The sequence below is a fragment of the Coloeus monedula genome (assembly GCF_965178545.1).
Source record: "Coloeus monedula genome assembly, chromosome: 6".
NCBI classification, from domain to species: domain Eukaryota; kingdom Metazoa; phylum Chordata; class Aves; order Passeriformes; family Corvidae; genus Coloeus; species Coloeus monedula.
The window spans coordinates 56,452,099-56,468,958 of record NC_138786.1 but is presented as its reverse complement, the minus strand read 5'-3'; the positions used below and the strand labels follow the sequence as shown (position 1 = coordinate 56,468,958).

The 16,860-nt window shown below is 41.0% G+C and overlaps 1 protein-coding gene across 2 annotated transcripts in view; it reads left to right on the top strand.

The window, feature by feature from the left end:
* Positions 1 to 16,860, top strand: part of AKT1 (AKT serine/threonine kinase 1) — a 78,772-nt gene that overhangs the window by 34,528 nt on the left and 27,384 nt on the right. For both annotated transcript variants that reach the window (XM_082284103.1, XM_082284104.1), the window contains 3 exons: positions 4,681 to 4,809; positions 11,490 to 11,601; positions 14,300 to 14,447. In XM_082284103.1, coding sequence (XP_082140229.1) covers positions 4,681 to 4,809; positions 11,490 to 11,601; positions 14,300 to 14,447 — 389 coding nt within the window. The remainder of the gene's footprint in view (positions 1 to 4,680; positions 4,810 to 11,489; positions 11,602 to 14,299; positions 14,448 to 16,860) is intronic.

The following is a 16,860-nucleotide window of genomic DNA, read 5'->3' as shown; positions in this document are numbered from 1 at the left end:
TTTCTTGTAACTGAGACCTTGTTTTCAGTGAGTGCTCCTGGGCTTGTTACTTGGTTACTTTGGGCCATCAGAAAGTTAATAGTTGGTCCGGTGCTTTTGTAAATATCAAGGGTAGCATTGGATGCTGACTTGGTTAACCTAATGATTTTTTTTTTTTTTCCAAACCATTGGTATGTATGAGTTGATTAAAAAAAAAGCAGAGGCTTCTTAAATATAGTCTGTTCTGAATTAAAGGGTGTGGTGTTGGCTTTGAATGAGCTTGATGCAGCAACAAGCATGCAGCAGTTGGTAAATAAAGATGGATTTTCTTTTGTTCTGCTGGTGCTTGCTGCTCATTATTCTCCACTTACCCCGTGAGCTTCCCAGGGAGTGGCAGCTGTTTCTGATGTTAGACACTCTATCAGTGGTAGACAGCTCCAGATTCGGTGAGATACTGTTGTGGAGAGGAGAGGAAAATAATCTAACCCTGCATTATTGTAAATCCTCAGCAGAATTAACTTTTCATGAACCAAAGGAGTTTTGTGTTTAACTTTTTCTGAAATATTCAGGCATAAGTGTGCTTTGCAGTATGTGTTACAGCGAAAAAGCTTTTCTGGCATGAGATGGATTTACATTCTAAGTGTGTGTTAAGTATTTTAATGTGCAGTGTGTGGGGGCAGACACAAGGCAATAAAGGGAAATCAGTCTATAACAATCTTTGTGTATGTTTCCAGATATATACAGTTTGGGAATCTTTGCAATTTGGAAATTGCTTGGAGTAAACAGAATGGTACATAAAGATTTTAAATAATAAAGCTAGCAAGCTACAGAGGAGTCTGTTTGGTTCCAGGATTTTATATGTAGGATTTATAACCCATGCTTTTGCTTTCCTGTCTCTGCAGTGTTAGCATTCTGTTACTGAAAACAAAGAAGGCTCTGCCAGGGCATTACACAAGCAATGAATCACAGAGGAAAAAATGTTTTGCTTTGTAAATTGTTCACTTTTCCATGGTGGATCATTATTTTTTTTTTTTAGTGTTGTCTGATAGAATTTGCCACACATGCTTGCATTTCCTGTACTCGGTACAATTCTTTATAGTGTGACTACATAAATGCTAATACTAGTAACTTGAAGTAACTTCTTCTTGTGATTCTTAAAAACAAAACCGCAACAGGAACAAAGAACACAGGGCAAAAATTGAAACAGCGCAGTTCACTCTTGAGGCATGACAGCTTGCTGAGTATATTGGAGGAAGGAAAAGGTGTTGATGTTTTTCAGACAGCTTTATCCCAGCAGTTCCACATAATTATTTTTTTGTCTGTATTGACAAACTCCTTTTCTGCCTCTAATACTCAGATTGGCTGTCACCTTTTGATGTGGTCCTTGTGGGCTGTAGGCCATTTATAGTCTTTTAGCTAATCATAAAAATATAAACTTATTTCTTAACAATATGTACTTTGTACACCTTTTTGATGACTGTTGGTGAATCGGTGTGTCCGAGCTTCTGCAGAGGAACGATAGCTTGCTCAGGCTTGAGTGTAAAATTATAGTTGGAGATCATCTGTTTGAGGAGTCACACACCAGGCAGCGTCTTGCCACTTTTTTGCAGGATACAGAAGTACAACCTCAGTCTGTTATATAATAAAAATGTATACCACAGATGCTGCACTGTGCCTCACATTCTCCTTGGCAAGAACAATAATCAATAATATGTCAGATTGCCGTGTTACAATATTCATTAAGCTCCAGGCATGTGGAAAAAATTTTAAATAAAATCATGTTAATTTTTTGCAAATTGCAAAGGTGGATCAGGAGCCATAACCAGCTAAAGCAATGCTTAAAGGAAGATCCAAGCAGAATGATCCCTGCAGAAAGGCTGGCAGTAATGAAATCCTTGATTTTTCACACAGAAAGAGTGAGTGTGGAGGAGGATGCTGTATATGTATAGAATGCACCATTTTAAAGACTGTGATTAATCCTGTTAGAGATGTGTTTCTAACAGAGAAGCAGATTGGTGGGATAAAGCTGTAAGAAAGTATGAGAGCCAAACATAAGCATCTAATCTAAGAGAACGTCTCCTGTGACAGTACAGTGTAATTCTGTTTAAAATTACGTATACTTCACTGAAAATAACCAGATAATAATTTCAGAATCTGCAAATAATTAATGTCCCCTCTGTAAATGCCAGTGGGGAAGATGTGTAGCATAAATTAGAGAGTAAGGGAAGTAGAAGCTCTCTGTCTTGTCCCTGTTCACATATTTTTTGTCCCATCCAATCTGGATTTAGTCCTAAGTGTGTGTATGATAAGGGGTATGTGGTGGTTCGTAGATCTCCTGGATGTGCTTTATGCAAGAGACGAAAATACCAATGAGTCAGGTATGTAACAGCATGTTCCAAAATCCTGATAGTCTGGGCAGCCACCTCCCCAACCTGCTTACCTGGCAAACCTCTAGTCAAGAGCTGGGCTGAGCTACGCCATGTATCTTCTTGTCCCTGTAGTCACATCTGTGGTGTAATAGTAATGAGATTGGAGTAATCTCACTGATCTGGGCCGAGTTGGACTGATAATTTAAATGTGAAAGGCTTCATAATCTCCTGCTGATCCCAGAAAGTTTTCAGCATTTAATTAAGGTCAGAATTAAAAAGATGGTGACAACAAAACCTTCTGCATTTTCCTCCTTGCTTATAAATGTTAAACCATGACAGGTGAGTTCTTCTGAAATTCCTGGAGTGATGATGACACTTCCGTAAACCCCTTATAGGTTGGTGTAACACTTAGAGCAGTAACAGTTGTCTCTAAAAAAACACTGAGAAGGTTTGTGCTCCTTTTTCTCTCCTCTTTCTTGCCCCATACCTGTTCCATCAGTTTCAAGTGGATGTTTTGTGCAGACATGGCCACTGCATAGGTGGCTCTGTGTGACTCTCTAACAGTTCAGTAGCTCTTAGTTTCTTGCTTTAGACTACAAAATTGAAAGCCCAGCAAGGACTAAAGAGGTGAAAGCAGCTGGTGTGGGCTGTGTACACCCGTGGCTGTGTGGTGTGGGCATTGGGCTTGCTTCTGCTTCTGTGTGCAGGAGGGAGAAGAATGAGTGTGAACGGAGAAGTGACACAGCTGCTGCCAAAGCAGGTCAAAACTGCACTGCAGACGGAGAGGAGGTCTGTGGGGAGAGGAAGGAGACAAAGCAGCTGCAAGGGAGTTCCTGGGGCAGGGTGCACTTCACTGGGAGAGAAATTACCAGTGGAGGAAAGCTGAGCAGCGGGAAAGGAGGAGAGTGAGCGAGGAGCCTGGGAGAACAGGAGAGCAGCAGAAGGTTGCCAGAGCCAATAAATCTGGTGATCTCCTCTCACTCTTCTTGGTTGTTTGAAGAGCTTGCCAGCAGGTGAACCTGTGGGCACCGGGCACCAGCTGCTGCAGGGCAGCATCACAGGGTGCACAGGCATGGTCCTGCTGTGGCAGGCTGGAAAGGAGTTCAGCTCCTAGTGTGCTCCCTCATCTTCTCCCCAGTGTTAAACAAACAAGTGAGAAATCATAAGTGAGAAGGGAGGAGGGTATGTTTGATGTGCAGCTGTGGGTGCTTTGTAGTTGACCATTTGCTTTTAAAATTTTTAAATCAGTTGTTGGGGTGAGCAGAATTGGAAAAGCGTGGCCAGTACTGTGGCCACAGTAACATTCAATGGCCATTCAGTAACACCTTGAATGAGATTTTTGTGTTTCAGTTGAGTAGAAATGTTACTGCAGGACCTTGTAGGACCTAGAGGGGCAGCCTGGTACCATGAAAAGCTATTTGAGGTTCTTGAGAGAGTGCCTCAGAAAACAGTGATCTGGTCAGTAAGCAAGAAACTGAAGCATACTGACAGAAGAGCCATAGCTGGGACCTCTGTCTTCCTTCCCTGAAGACCAGCTTAATATATCCAGTAAATAACTGAGGTTTTGATTAAGTCTTTTCTTCTTATTCTACTGCTGGACATTTTGAATGTGGCTGTAACACAGTCACCTGTGGAGGCTACTCAGATGAGCAGTAGTGTGGTGTGAGCAATGGGTGTTTCTTCAGACAAAGAAAGGTGGCATATCTTTCAGAGTAGATGTTTGTTTTCTCCTTTGCGGTGGCTATACATCATCCAGTGTTTTCCCTTTCATATTGTGATATATCATCTTGCGTTTCATGCTTGAGATGTTGTGAGAGAAGTGAGTGATGTTATGTAACATAAGCAGAGAATTATCTTCTTATGGTCTAAAAGTGACTGTTCATTTGATAAAGCAGTTGACTAATTAGTAAATTACCCATTGTTGTTTAAAATACTTGCGCTGCAAAATGTAAATGAAAAAAATTTCTCCACTTGTCAGTATGAAAAATGACAATAGCAAAAATAATACATAGGACATCTGCTCTGATTTTTTTAAAATTTAAAATGCATTTAAGGCAGATGTTGCAGAATTTGAATGGAAGTTGAAGTGGATAGAAGAACAAAACATAGCTGTTTACCTTTTATGAAGTCCCGTTTTCATGGCTAACATCGCTATCAGTCTGTGACTCAGTGCGTGTCTTTTTCCACTGTTTGTATCAGACTGAACTGAATGTTTTTAAAACTGCTGCTGTCAGGATGACATGTAGTTTCAATATTAACAGAAATTATTGGTGTGTCAGTATTTTGGGGTGTTTTCTGATGTTGTCTCCCTTTTCACATCCTGTCTTTCCAGGAGAATACATCAAAACATGGAGGCCGCGGTATTTTCTGTTGAAGAACGATGGCACCTTCATTGGCTACAAGGAACGACCGCAGGATGTTGACCAGCGGGAATCACCTTTAAATAACTTCTCAGTAGCTCGTAAGTGTTTTCTGCTGCTCCCTTGTCCAGTTTAGGGGTTGATGTCTTCTTGTAACATAGCTGGTAAGCTGCATCGGTGACACTCCTGCCTGGAGCAATGTATCTAAACACTAAGCATGTTTATTTGAGCTGATAAATCCCACTGTGTTTCTCAGGAGTGATTTGTGATGTAGAGGTTTGATGCTCTGATTTTTTTTTGGGGTTTTTTTTGAGTTTTCTAGTAACTTACCCTTTCTGGTTATTGAATAAAATGGGTTTATTTGTTAATATTTTCTATGTATGTTACTCAGCAAATAGCTTTAAAGTGAAAATTCACCCAGGTGCATGTACTTGGCAGGCAGGCACAGCCAAAGCATTTCTGCCACCAGATCTGGATTCCAGTGGCATTGACATAGGTCAGAGTTACTCAGTTGTTGGCATAAAAGAATGCAGAGTGAGCGCAGGTTTTAATAAAACACGCTTGGTTTTTCTTAATTTTGACCACAAACCCACAGTTCTTCTATCAAAGCCAACAAAAGGATTTGGAAATAATAACATCTCCTAACCTCTGCACTCTCTCCTATGCAAACATTTCCGACTTTGCTCAGGTGCTGCAGCACAGGATGTGATAGAAGACACTGAAGATAATTTCCTTTTCTTGCTCATGTTTTTAACCTTTTGCTGTATACTTCCAGCTTTTATTTTCTCCTGTTCTTAATCTTTCCTGTCCCGTGATTTGCCTGTGTCTTGTTCCACCACTTAAAAATAGATCATTGTGGCACCTGTTATTAACAATGATCTGTTCTGTGCTCCTGGTGACTACTGAAAGCAAAGCTCTGCAGAGAGAAGGGTAGGGGCTTTCCCTCTTCATTACAGGGTAGCTCAAAATACGGGGGTTCATCTTTGTAGCTGATCATTAAGCAGATATTTATTTTGGAACACCCTGCTCCTGGAACAGGACTGTGCAGCAGTAGGAATTAATGGAAATGTTCATTGTTTTTCCTCCAATAGCAGCGTATACCTGTTTTGAGTGATGATGGGAATAAATAATGGATATGCTGTTGCCTGGTGCCTCTGTGCAGGATGCCAAGAGTGCTTTGGGGCTTATTGTCTCATTTTAGAGAAAGAATTGTCATAGTGTTTTCATTTCAGTAATGACATGGTACTTTCCTCTTTAGACTGGTATCTTCTTACAGATCAAGAAGGTAAAGTAAAGCAGCAGAAAGCCATTAATTCATAAATTAATTCAGTACTTGGTCTATAGCCAGAGGCTTTTAACAAATCCACTTTCTGGAGGACACTTCCATCCTCTTGCTGCTAACTGCATTACTTGGGCAGCTCAGTGCTAAGGAGTAAAAATGTGTCCATCACTTTTTCTTTGTCCAGGTTGCCTTTAAAATAGGTTAACTTAAATCAGTTTTCACAACAGGAATATGGTGCTTTTTTGGCAGATTGAGCCCATCAGTCTCAGCATTTATAGATAAACAGGTTTGTTACTATGGCATCGGAGCATTGTCAGAGAAGACGCAGCACATGCCTATAGATGAGTTGTAGCCTCTGTAAGAGGCATCGTGGGCGGAGTGGTGGGTGAGAGGATGTTCCCAGCAGTGGCTCTTGCGTGGTGAACCAGTGGCAGGTTGGGAAGGCCTTGATGACTGAAGTGGGGCCTCCTTTCTTGAAGTCGTTATTGTGGATTTGGGGCCACAGAAGCAGCTGTTTACCCACCAGGATTTAATTTCTCATGTAGCAGGCAGGGCTGCCAGCACTTCTGTCCCTTCTGGGTGCCCTCCACACTTTCACAGAATATTCTGAATTGGATGGGACCCACAAGGATCATCAAATCCAGCTCTTCAAGTAAATGGCCCATAGGGGGATGGAACCCACAAACCTGGTGTTGCTAGCAGCAGGCTTTAACCAGCTGAGCTAATCTCAGGGATCATCGTTTGGGTCTATTTTGCACCATGGGCTTTCCCTTTGAACCTGCTTGCCTGATCCTTTCATTTAGGTTGACGTGTAGAGTTAGTGTGAATGAATTTGAGCTGCCTCTGGAGGAAGGCGTAGGCCAGAGCACAGGCCTGTAGAAGCCTCCTGCCAGTGAAAGGTGAGAGGAATGTAGATTAAATATTTTGTAAAAATTAATCCTTCTGTTTTCTTTTCCTCCAAGAGACCATGATAACCCTGACTTTTTTTGCTAATTAGTGAACCAGATTTTTTTTTTTTTAATGAGATGGCAGGCTGTCTCTCTGTCAGTCTGTTCTTTGGAAGTGGTCCCATGTTTCTGATTAAAATCTTTACCCTCTTCTGCTGTAAAATAGTGTAGGCTTTTTTATCTTTGCAAGTAAAAGGACAATTTTTTTTAAAAGGGAATTTTATTACTTGTATTGTAAAATTCATATTGAGTGATTCTGTCAGCCCATGAGAAGTAGAAAATAGTCAATTAGTGAGAAAACAGTGACAAGATAACAACTAATGGTGACCTGTCTTTTCCCTTAATAGGTATGAAGAAAGTATTAGCAATAAATAGTGTGTGATTTCCTTGTGCTTGACAGTCTCTTATGCACTAGCCTTTTCCTTTTGGTCTGTGAGGGTTTTGATAATACATTTTTGAAAACTTGTTTCTAAGCCCCTCTAGCTAAAGAGAGGCTCACAATTTATTTTAAGTAACTTTTTCTTCACCTAATTTTCCTTTTAAAATATCTGTATATCAATGTTTGCTGTGTTTAAGGAGATTATTTTCTGTGGAATTTACCTATTGGTGATTTATTTAAAAAAAAAACCAACAACAAACAAAAAACAAATCCAAAAGAACCCAAATTAACACTCCTGAAAGATGGTGCCTGAGTATTAAACAGATTTTTGAGTCTTATTTGTGTTTGTGTTCTGTACTTTACCACTAATAAAGTAGAAGGAATAAAAAAGTGTGTACCTAAAAGTTGTGCTCCAGAGCCCCTGCAGATGAATAACCAATAGAGGGTGTGTTGTAAATCTTGGAGATAAGTAGCCTTCATACCGATTGTAATTGTGGATTATCGTGTGTGTCTCCCTATTAGGTTATAAACCTTTAAAACCATATAACTGAGAAAAGCAGTATATTGTGAAAAACCACATGGAGAGAAGAGAGGCTGTTCCTGTTAGAAAGGGTTTATTTCTCCCAGCTGTCAAAAAGGAAGATGGACTGTGGCGGTTTTGTTGTACTGCTGAAAACATAATTGCTCAACAATACGAGAGCTCTTTTTGGGACAGGACTGTGTCTCTGCAGTCAAGCATTTATCAGAGGGCACAGGATGGCTAGATTAGTGGTTGGATTTTTTGTCTGCTGTTACTGAGAGCCACCTTTGTGCAGGTCTGTAACTTGGTCCTCCTGGCCCCTCGCTTTTGCCATGCTGAACAGTTCAGAGTTGAATCTATCCAGTGGTGCTATCAGAAAACAAACACTTCAACATAATATTCCAGTTTGTCTTCCAAAAGTTTTATTTCTTCGTCATTCTTTTTTCCTCATTTACCTTTTTCCTTTTTCCTTTTTCTGTTTCCTTTTTCCTTTTTCTTCATACACTTCCTTAAAGAAGCCAAAGCAGGAATAGGAAGGATTCTTCCTTGACATTATTGTTTTAAGTGTGATGTCATTATACAGGGAGCAGAGTTTGACACTTTCATCGAAAGTAATCTGCCTTTTAGCTTAAGTGCTGGGAAAGCAAATATTGTGACATTTTAGAAAGTCACTGGGATAATACTAAGTGTCTTTCAAATACAAAATGGTAATTTCCATTTGAATGCCTTGGTGTCTATTCCTGTTAGGAACAATTTCTCTGTCCTACTTACTTTAAAAGACCAAACGACAGGAAAGAATCAAGAGGTTCTTCAGAGCAATTTAAATAATTTTTAACAGGCTGCTGTTTATACTACTTACGTTGGTGCAAATGGGGAGTACTTACAGTGTGCCTGTTTCACAGGAAAAACTTGTTTAAAGTGGGTAAACGACCCTTTGCGCCTATTCGAAATGTGACTGTTTTTATAGCAGAACCCCCAAACATGCTGTAAATTATACCTAATACTACACAGCATCTGTATCTGGCTCTGCTGGAGTGGTGTATGGTGCAGTACATGATTAGGGAAGGTGAATTTGGTGCTTCTCTAACTTCTCAACTACAGTGAAGAGCACACAGTTGGGTTTAAATGTAAGGAAGGAACTACTGTTCATTTGTTTCATTGATAAAATCCATGTGATTGTCATATATGGTGAGAAATAAGTGGTAGTTTCAAACTTTCTAGAACCTATGTGGTACAGCACTTCGGTAAAGCAATTTAAAAGTAAAGCCTTCTGTATTTCTTGATATGTGCTGTTATGATTGAGCAGGGTAATTAGACAGCATATTGTTCACTAAACAAAACAATTCTGGGTGACATTCTTGAATTATAGTGGTTATTAACTGACAAATCTCTATTATTCATCTTGCTGTATGCCTTAAAGATTGCTGGATCAGCAAGCTTAACAAATATCAATGGACAGTGCTGATTTAGGGGAAGAGTGACATTTAATTGGTCCCTTTCTATGACAGGAAAAGCCTTGCGTGGTTTATCATGCTGAAATAAATGGTTAAATCTAGTATTCATGGGTAGTTTAAGTATCTGTGCAGCTACTTCAGAATGTGACTCTAAAGAGTTTTTAAAATCTAAGCAAAACCTCTCTGTTTATTTCTTCATAGCATTGTACTTCGGTACAAGTATGGGAGAACAGCTCTGGATTAGCACAAGGTTAGGAAATAGCCTGATGTTGTTCTTGGAGTCTTCAGGCAGATTCAGTGTCTTAGGGCTGCATTGTGCAGGCTCCTTGAGGACAAACCCAGCCTTAATCTAATCATGTTAAGCAGATAAAAATGGGAGGCAGAACAAACAAACAACAAATAAAGAAGGGCAGCTAACCTGAGATGGGCGGTCCGGGCACAGGCGTGAGATCTTTGAGCAGAATTTATCAGCACCAGGCACACGGGGCTGCGCCAGCCCGGGCACTCGTGTTTGGCTTTCGTTGCCGTTCTGTGAGACGACAGAGGTGGCTGGGAGGCCGAATCCAGCGTGGCTGCGTGGAAGTCGTTTAATCTGGGTGAATGAAGGAGTGCCGTTTATCACGCAAAAGCCTTTGCATGACTCATTAATAAACTTTCTCTGATCTAATTGGAGTGGTTTAGTAGGATGCAGTATAACCTCAGCGTGCTATTAAAGAAAAATTATATTTTCTTGTCATGAAAAATGCAGAGTTACTAATTGAAAAGCTTATCATTCCAGCAGCAAATGAGGCATGAAATATATTGCCAAAAATATGGCACCCAAAAACACTGGCAGTAAATATTTTATCTTGGTGCTAATTAAGAGCTTGAACTTAAAACTGAGCATTCTAAATTTACACAATAATGAAATTAACCTAATGGTACCAGTGTAGCCTTAGTAACATGTGCTGTTATTCTGGTGGATTCTGCCCTCGACGTGCACATTGCTGATGGTGGAGGAGGTTCATAGCTCTAGCAGTAAACAGAAATTTCTTCTTGTCTTCATAATGCCTTTTTATTTACTTGGAAGTCGATTTAGAAACTGAAGAGAAATAACAGCAAGCTTGTGGTTTCATTAACTGCAAGGAAAAGAGTTTAATGCAAGAAAAAAACTCCCACAATTATGTTCTATTTTTTTTTCCCCTGCTCCCTTGGTTTCTTAATTTGACTTTCCTCTAGCAGGAGCCGTTTAATTAATTAGTTTTTCTATTAATGTTTATCTAAAAATGCGGTGGTTTGGCTCCTGTTGTTATTTCATTGATTTTCTTTTGTTTTTCAGATCTCTGTTAGTAGAGCTAAAGTGTACCCTTTATCAGGTGCATTTTTCTGGCCCTAATTTGAAGGATAAACATTTGTAAAATCCTAAGAAGCTTAAAGTAGTAGATGTGGTTTAAAAATTGAAAAAAATTACACTCAGCTCTCAACATTTTGATGAAGGAAGTGGTGGCTTTGCATGTAGCTGTGCTTCTGTAGCCTTTTTAGGTTGTGCTTAAACCCTGGCAGTGATGGAAGCTGCTCGCTGTGTGTCCGTGCAGCATCCGACTGCGGCAGCTCTCCCCAAGGCGTTTGGAACGGGGTCTTCTCAGGGGGTGCCTTTGCAGTTTGATGTTCCCTCTAGTGTTTGAGGGCTGGAAATGCTGAGTCTGATCATCATCAGGTCGCTGCAAAATGATCAAATGCTCTCTCGCAGCTCCCTGGAAGCCATGGACAGGGTTTTATGTAGGAAGGTCAATTGGAGGGAATGTGGGGGCTCGACATTAGTTTCTGTGTATGTAATTGCTGCATTATCAAATGACTTCCCAACCTGCCACTGGTTCACCAGGTGTATCAAATGTGCTGTGCTCTGGATGACCTTTAGAGTATGAGACTTGAGTCTGAATGGCTTCTGTGTTATCACATCCCATTTCTGCTTACCTCTATGGGCAGACCAAATGTGGAGCCTTTCAAAGCAGAATTTGATTTCGGAGCTGCTTAGATGGCTATCTCCCAAGCTATTTATTGGTTTCATCAACACAGTAAATTGTCTCAAGTCTCCTGAAGAAGTACTTACAGAGATTTTTATGGCTGATTAATTGCAACAGTTTGCTAGATAAGAATAAAGACAAATGATTATTTAAACCTGCTTATGTACCATGACTCTTTCTTCCTTGATTGTGGTAGAGTGCCAGCTGATGAAGACAGAGCGACCTAAACCAAACACATTTATCATTAGATGCCTCCAGTGGACCACAGTAATTGAAAGAACATTTCATGTGGAGACTCCAGAGGAGCGGTATGTTTCATTCATATTTAATGCATAAACTCCTTGCAAAAGCAGATGCAAGTGTTCAGCATTAATAGTGAGTCCTTTGCTGAAGCTCTTATTTATCAGATGATGTACGTCTGGACTGAAAAGTGACAATTTTTGAGTGCCTCAGGTTTAGTGCCTTTTCCAGTATAAAAGGTATTCTAAAGGGGGGTGTCAGTGGATTTTGAGCAGTGTTTGTAAATGAAGTGTTGCTAGGTTGGGTATCCAAAATGGACAGGTGCAGGTGTGTACCAGCACAGAGGTAGTTATTTCTGGAAACGTAAGGTTCATTTCTCACTGGAAATGTTGTGGTAGTAAAATAAAGAGTTTCTGACCTGGGAGTTTCTGGAAGGATGAGCACAAGTGAAATAGAGATTCAGGCAGAGTTGAGTTGTATCAAAATAGTTACCTTTTAAAATCTGTTTAGACACCCTATTTCTAAGGAAAAGTTAGTTGTATCATTGCTGATTGCTAATGTTTTATGCAAATTAGATAATAAAGGTGATAGTTATCTGCTGCAGGTGCAGATTCCTGTTTCATCTTTTAGGAAACAAAGCTAAGAGCTACATCCTGTGCTCTCATCATTGGAGAATTGATCTTCTACCTCCAGAGAGAAGAGTTTTCCAGCACAGCTATTATACAACTACTGAGTATTTAAATATTTACTTGCTCTTCAGAAACTGAACTTAAATTATTCCACTACCATTGCCATAAGGGAGTGGGTATTTAAAACCCCAGTCCTCTCTAGATATGATACTGGCACGTGTTTATTTTGAAGACCAGTAAATTCCACCTAGTATTACTTTTCTCTCATAGTCTTTGCATGCACTGATTTATTGCTTTTGATTATGTTACAATGATCAGAAGGTTAAGTCAAATTAAAAGCAAAGAAAAATAAACTGGTCCTTGTTTCTTTTAGGAACTTTGTGGTCAGTGACCCTAAAGGGAGTGAATAGCAGTTTCCACTTGGGGGAAGATTGTATTTCAGTCTTGTTTTGTTCCCTCCTAGCCAATTAAGTCAGCTTTCTGACATTTCAGGGCTCAGAGTGTTAGTCACCTCTGTTGTGTACTCTTGAGACATAAAAGCTGAGGGTGAAATTCTGTTCTTGCAGAAATCAGAGATACTCACTTCAGGAGGGCCGAGATCTCAACCAAGTCAGTAACAAAAGAGATATGAAGGTCAATATGCCTTTAGCTTTCTCTGCGCCTTTTAAACCAATGTTTGGTTTTTTAAAAGAGATGGAGAGTACAGAAGTTCTTTTTGTGATCATTCTGAATATAAAAATATGACCAGTAAATAAGAGGATGTGTTTGTGATGGTGAATGGAGTAGTTTGTGCTGGGAGTATAGGGAGAATGTTCAGAATGTGTGGCTTTACCTTGCTGCCCCCAGCCAGGGCTGGATGAATAGGGCACAATTCAGGAAAAATCCACAAGGCAGGAAAGACCTTAGGTGGTGCAGCTTTTATTAGGTATCTGTGTGGGATTCTTTTTCTCATGGACTTTGCTTCCACTCGGGAATGATCTGCCTCTTCCATCCATCACAAACTGAAACTCACGTGTTCAGATATGATTTTAAAAAAACAAAACAACTTCATAGGACCAGTGAAAAATTGGACATTGATAAGGATGGCATGGTTGTGCTGCAGATTGTGCACAGAGTTGATCAGCAATGGCTACTGCTGATCCTGCTGTAGTAGCAAAATATTTTACCTGGGATGTCCTTAGGAGAAAAGTTTAACCAGTGCCTAGAAAACACCAACTAAACCACCACATCATGTTCCCTACATATATGAAGAGCAATAAGCATGTTAAGTTCAGATAGTCCACTGGATGTGTCTTCAGCCCCTGTGTGTGTCTTAAAGCCCATCCCTGGAAGCCCTTGTGAGTTGTATTCTTCATGTTCAATAAATTTGCAGTGAAATCGAGTGAAGGCCAAGAACTTTCACTTCAGTAGCTTCCAAAGGTGTGAAATCTCCCAAAGGACACTGGAGTGGAAGTGGTCTCCATGAGAGTTGAAGGGGTCACTGTCAGAACACCCATTGCTGAAACAGCTGTGGAAACTATACTGTAACCAAGACCTGTGCCTAAGATGAAATGTCACTGCTTTTGCTGACATTCTGCTAAAGTTTACACAGCAATTGCTGTACTGCTGTCATCATCTTTACAACAGAAGAATAACCTAAGTATCCTGGGCTTTAATACCTTCTCCAAGAACATCCCTTGTCACTAAAGCCACTAAAATTTAGGATACGTGTGTGAAGAGGTGCCAGTGTCCCCAGGAGCTGGATGTGTGTTTCAGTGCACCATAGAAATGTAGTAGTTGTATTTAATTGCTTTGTGATTCATGTAAGCCTTTTGCTTGTTGGTTTCAGCAAGTCTGCTTTGGTTATGTAAATCTCTGTATCACCAGGTCATATCTTGAGCTGTTGACTGAATGCCCACTAGAAATTCTGTTATCTGAAAAGCCTTGTATTATTTCCAGACTGGGTTTCTAGTATGAGTAATAAAGATATGTGATTAAAAATGCATTTTTACAGTGCTTGAAAATGCACATAATTCATTGTATCTTCCATTAATTCATCAGAGAGCATTAGTGACTCTGTACTGCTTGGTGATCTTTGCCATGGCAGATGGTAGTCTAAAGCCACAAGTAATGAATGTCTTTGCCTATATTTTGCCAGGGAAGAATGGACAAAAGCTATCCAAACAGTAGCAGACAGCCTCAAGAAACAAGAGGAAGAGATGATGGATTTTAGATCTGGCTCTCCCAGTGATAATTCAGGTGCCGAAGAAATGGAAGTTTCTATGACAAAGCCAAAACACAAAGTGGTAAGTGGGCATAGCAGGAATCACTGTTTTTTAGGTCTTCTCAAATATAGACTAGAAATACCATCAAGCCATGTCTGTTCCACTGACAATTACATGATTGGCTGTAGATGCAGCTTCTGGACGAAACAATTGTCTGAGCTGAGCAGAGCCTGTCTGGGTCTGCCGGAGTTCTGAGTTCACATGTCCTTACTGGATGGCGTTCAAGGCCAGCTCGGGTCTAGGTTTGGTTTGCCTGTTTTCCTGTGGTACAAAGAGTGAAACCAAAGCTCCTGCTGGACCATGTGACTCTGTAAACTCCTTGCAGGCTGGTGCAAAGGTATTCTGGTGGATTTGCAGGATTTAGGGTGGGTCCAGGGGATTTAATTGCTCTGGATTAAGGGTTTAGGCTACCTCCAGCCAGCCACTGCAGTGTCTGTCCGTAGTGCTCCTACAGTTTGAGGGTTTTTTGACATTAGGCACTAGATAGTCTGAACACACAGGGCCAGGTCAGCAATGGCCTTCCATGATGTGAGTATGTGCCAGAGGAGATATATGCCCTGTTGACCCTTTTTGGGCATCTGTCTTCAACTTCCCTTCATTTCTTTCTACCCCCTTGTGTTCTTCTGTTTGTATTTCTGTTTTCCAAAGTGTTCCCACCTGTTCCTTCAAGAGGGAATTGATGGAACCTTTTCCTGTGCAAATACATTGTGGATTTTAGGTGGGCACTTCGTTGTGTCCTTATCTCACCATTATCATCCTCACCTGCTTTCTTAAGTTTGTTTCACTTTGGGAAAACATATAAAGTTTTTCTATAAAAAACCAGCCATCCACCAGTGTCTTCACTAAGCTTGTGTGTTATCCCCTTGTGTCATGTCAGTGCTTTCAGAGTGATGTGGGTAGCTACTTTCATGCCACTCTGAGTTAGAGCTGCCAGTAGGCTTCTGGGTCTCTGGCTTAACAGATCCTGCTCTTGCTGCAGTCCTTCATAGAAATGCAAGAGCCACCTCATTCATCAGCTGGATACATTCTTCTGAAACAATGACTGTCTCTTCCTGGACGTGTTAGTGAGGATAACCAAAATGATTACTGGGGTCCTGGCGTCAACTGTGTTGAGCAGTTTAGCAGAAAGTCTCCTCAGACTGCTCTAGGGAAGAATATGGAAAAGTTTGCTGTAGGGGGCATCTTAAAATCTTACTCCAGACAAGGCTGCAGTGGCCTTTGGTTGTTGCCATGTTGGCCATGGTCACTGAGCTGATGGTACAGAGTCTCTGCTCAGCCTCCAGCACATTCTGATTCCTCCAATGATTTTCCTCACGGAGAGACAAATGAGAGCCAATGGCTGATCTGTGAGGCAGTGTCAGGGAATGGAAGGATTTGGTATCTTGCAACATTTTGGGATGCATGTGTGTAGGGGAAGGGGCAGGTCAGGCATTGCCCTGGTGAGGTAGTGAACTGTCCCACACCCACCCAGCCTGGCAGAGCTGCCAGTCACTGGCACACCAGAGGCAGTGCTCCACTCTCCCCTAACCCAGCTCCTGAGTGGCCAAATGACCACAAGTCCACCTGGGGAAAAGGCCCATGAAGGCCAAGGGGTATTTAAGGCCAAACACGAGGCCATCATCTTGTCTGGACCCTACCTCTTCTTGGAGTTTCGATCTGAACATGGCTGGAACCCAGGAGCTGGTAGCTGTATGTGTGCTTTTCTGTATCTTTTCTGTCTTCCTTTCTTTTTCTTCTGATTCCCTCTTGTTGGAATATTTCGAGTAACTTACCATCGAATGAGTTTAAAGTTTGCTAAGTTGAATGGTCCAAGTTAATACTGTGAGAAGTGTTTTATGTTGATTGGATGTTGCAGTAAACCTTTAGCCAAAGTTGCCTGACTTTCTAAAGTTTGCCAGTAAACTTGTGTGTTGTTTTGACCCTCATGAGAGTATCTGGTTGGCATTTCTCCCGTGCATCCAACTCAGAACAAGGAGAATAATAAGAAGGTAGTTTTCTGATGTTCTCCTGCAAAGAGGTTATGGAATCCTGGATATAGAAGCCTAACCCGAATTTGCTCTCCACTTGCAGAGTTGTTGGAAGTTTGTAAAGCTTGATCAGACCCAGACAGAGAGATGTGGTCTGAGAAAAACTGGCAAAAACCGCAGGTACTTGCAGAGAATATTGAAATTTTGTCAAAAGAAGGGGAAAAAAAAACCTGGTAAGGGTTCCACATCAGAGTCTTTAATGGCTGCCCAGAAAGAGAAGCATGTGTCTGGAGAAAGAGCTGATGAAGTTGCTAATTGCCTTGGAGGCTGAAACAATAGCTCGCCTCAGGGCAGAGTGAGAATTAACAGCCCAAAAGCAACTAGCAGCAAACCTGAGAAACCTGTTAAACAACTTTGTGGGGAGCCAAAGGACTTTAGAGTTGCAAATTAACACCGTGGAGGGAGGT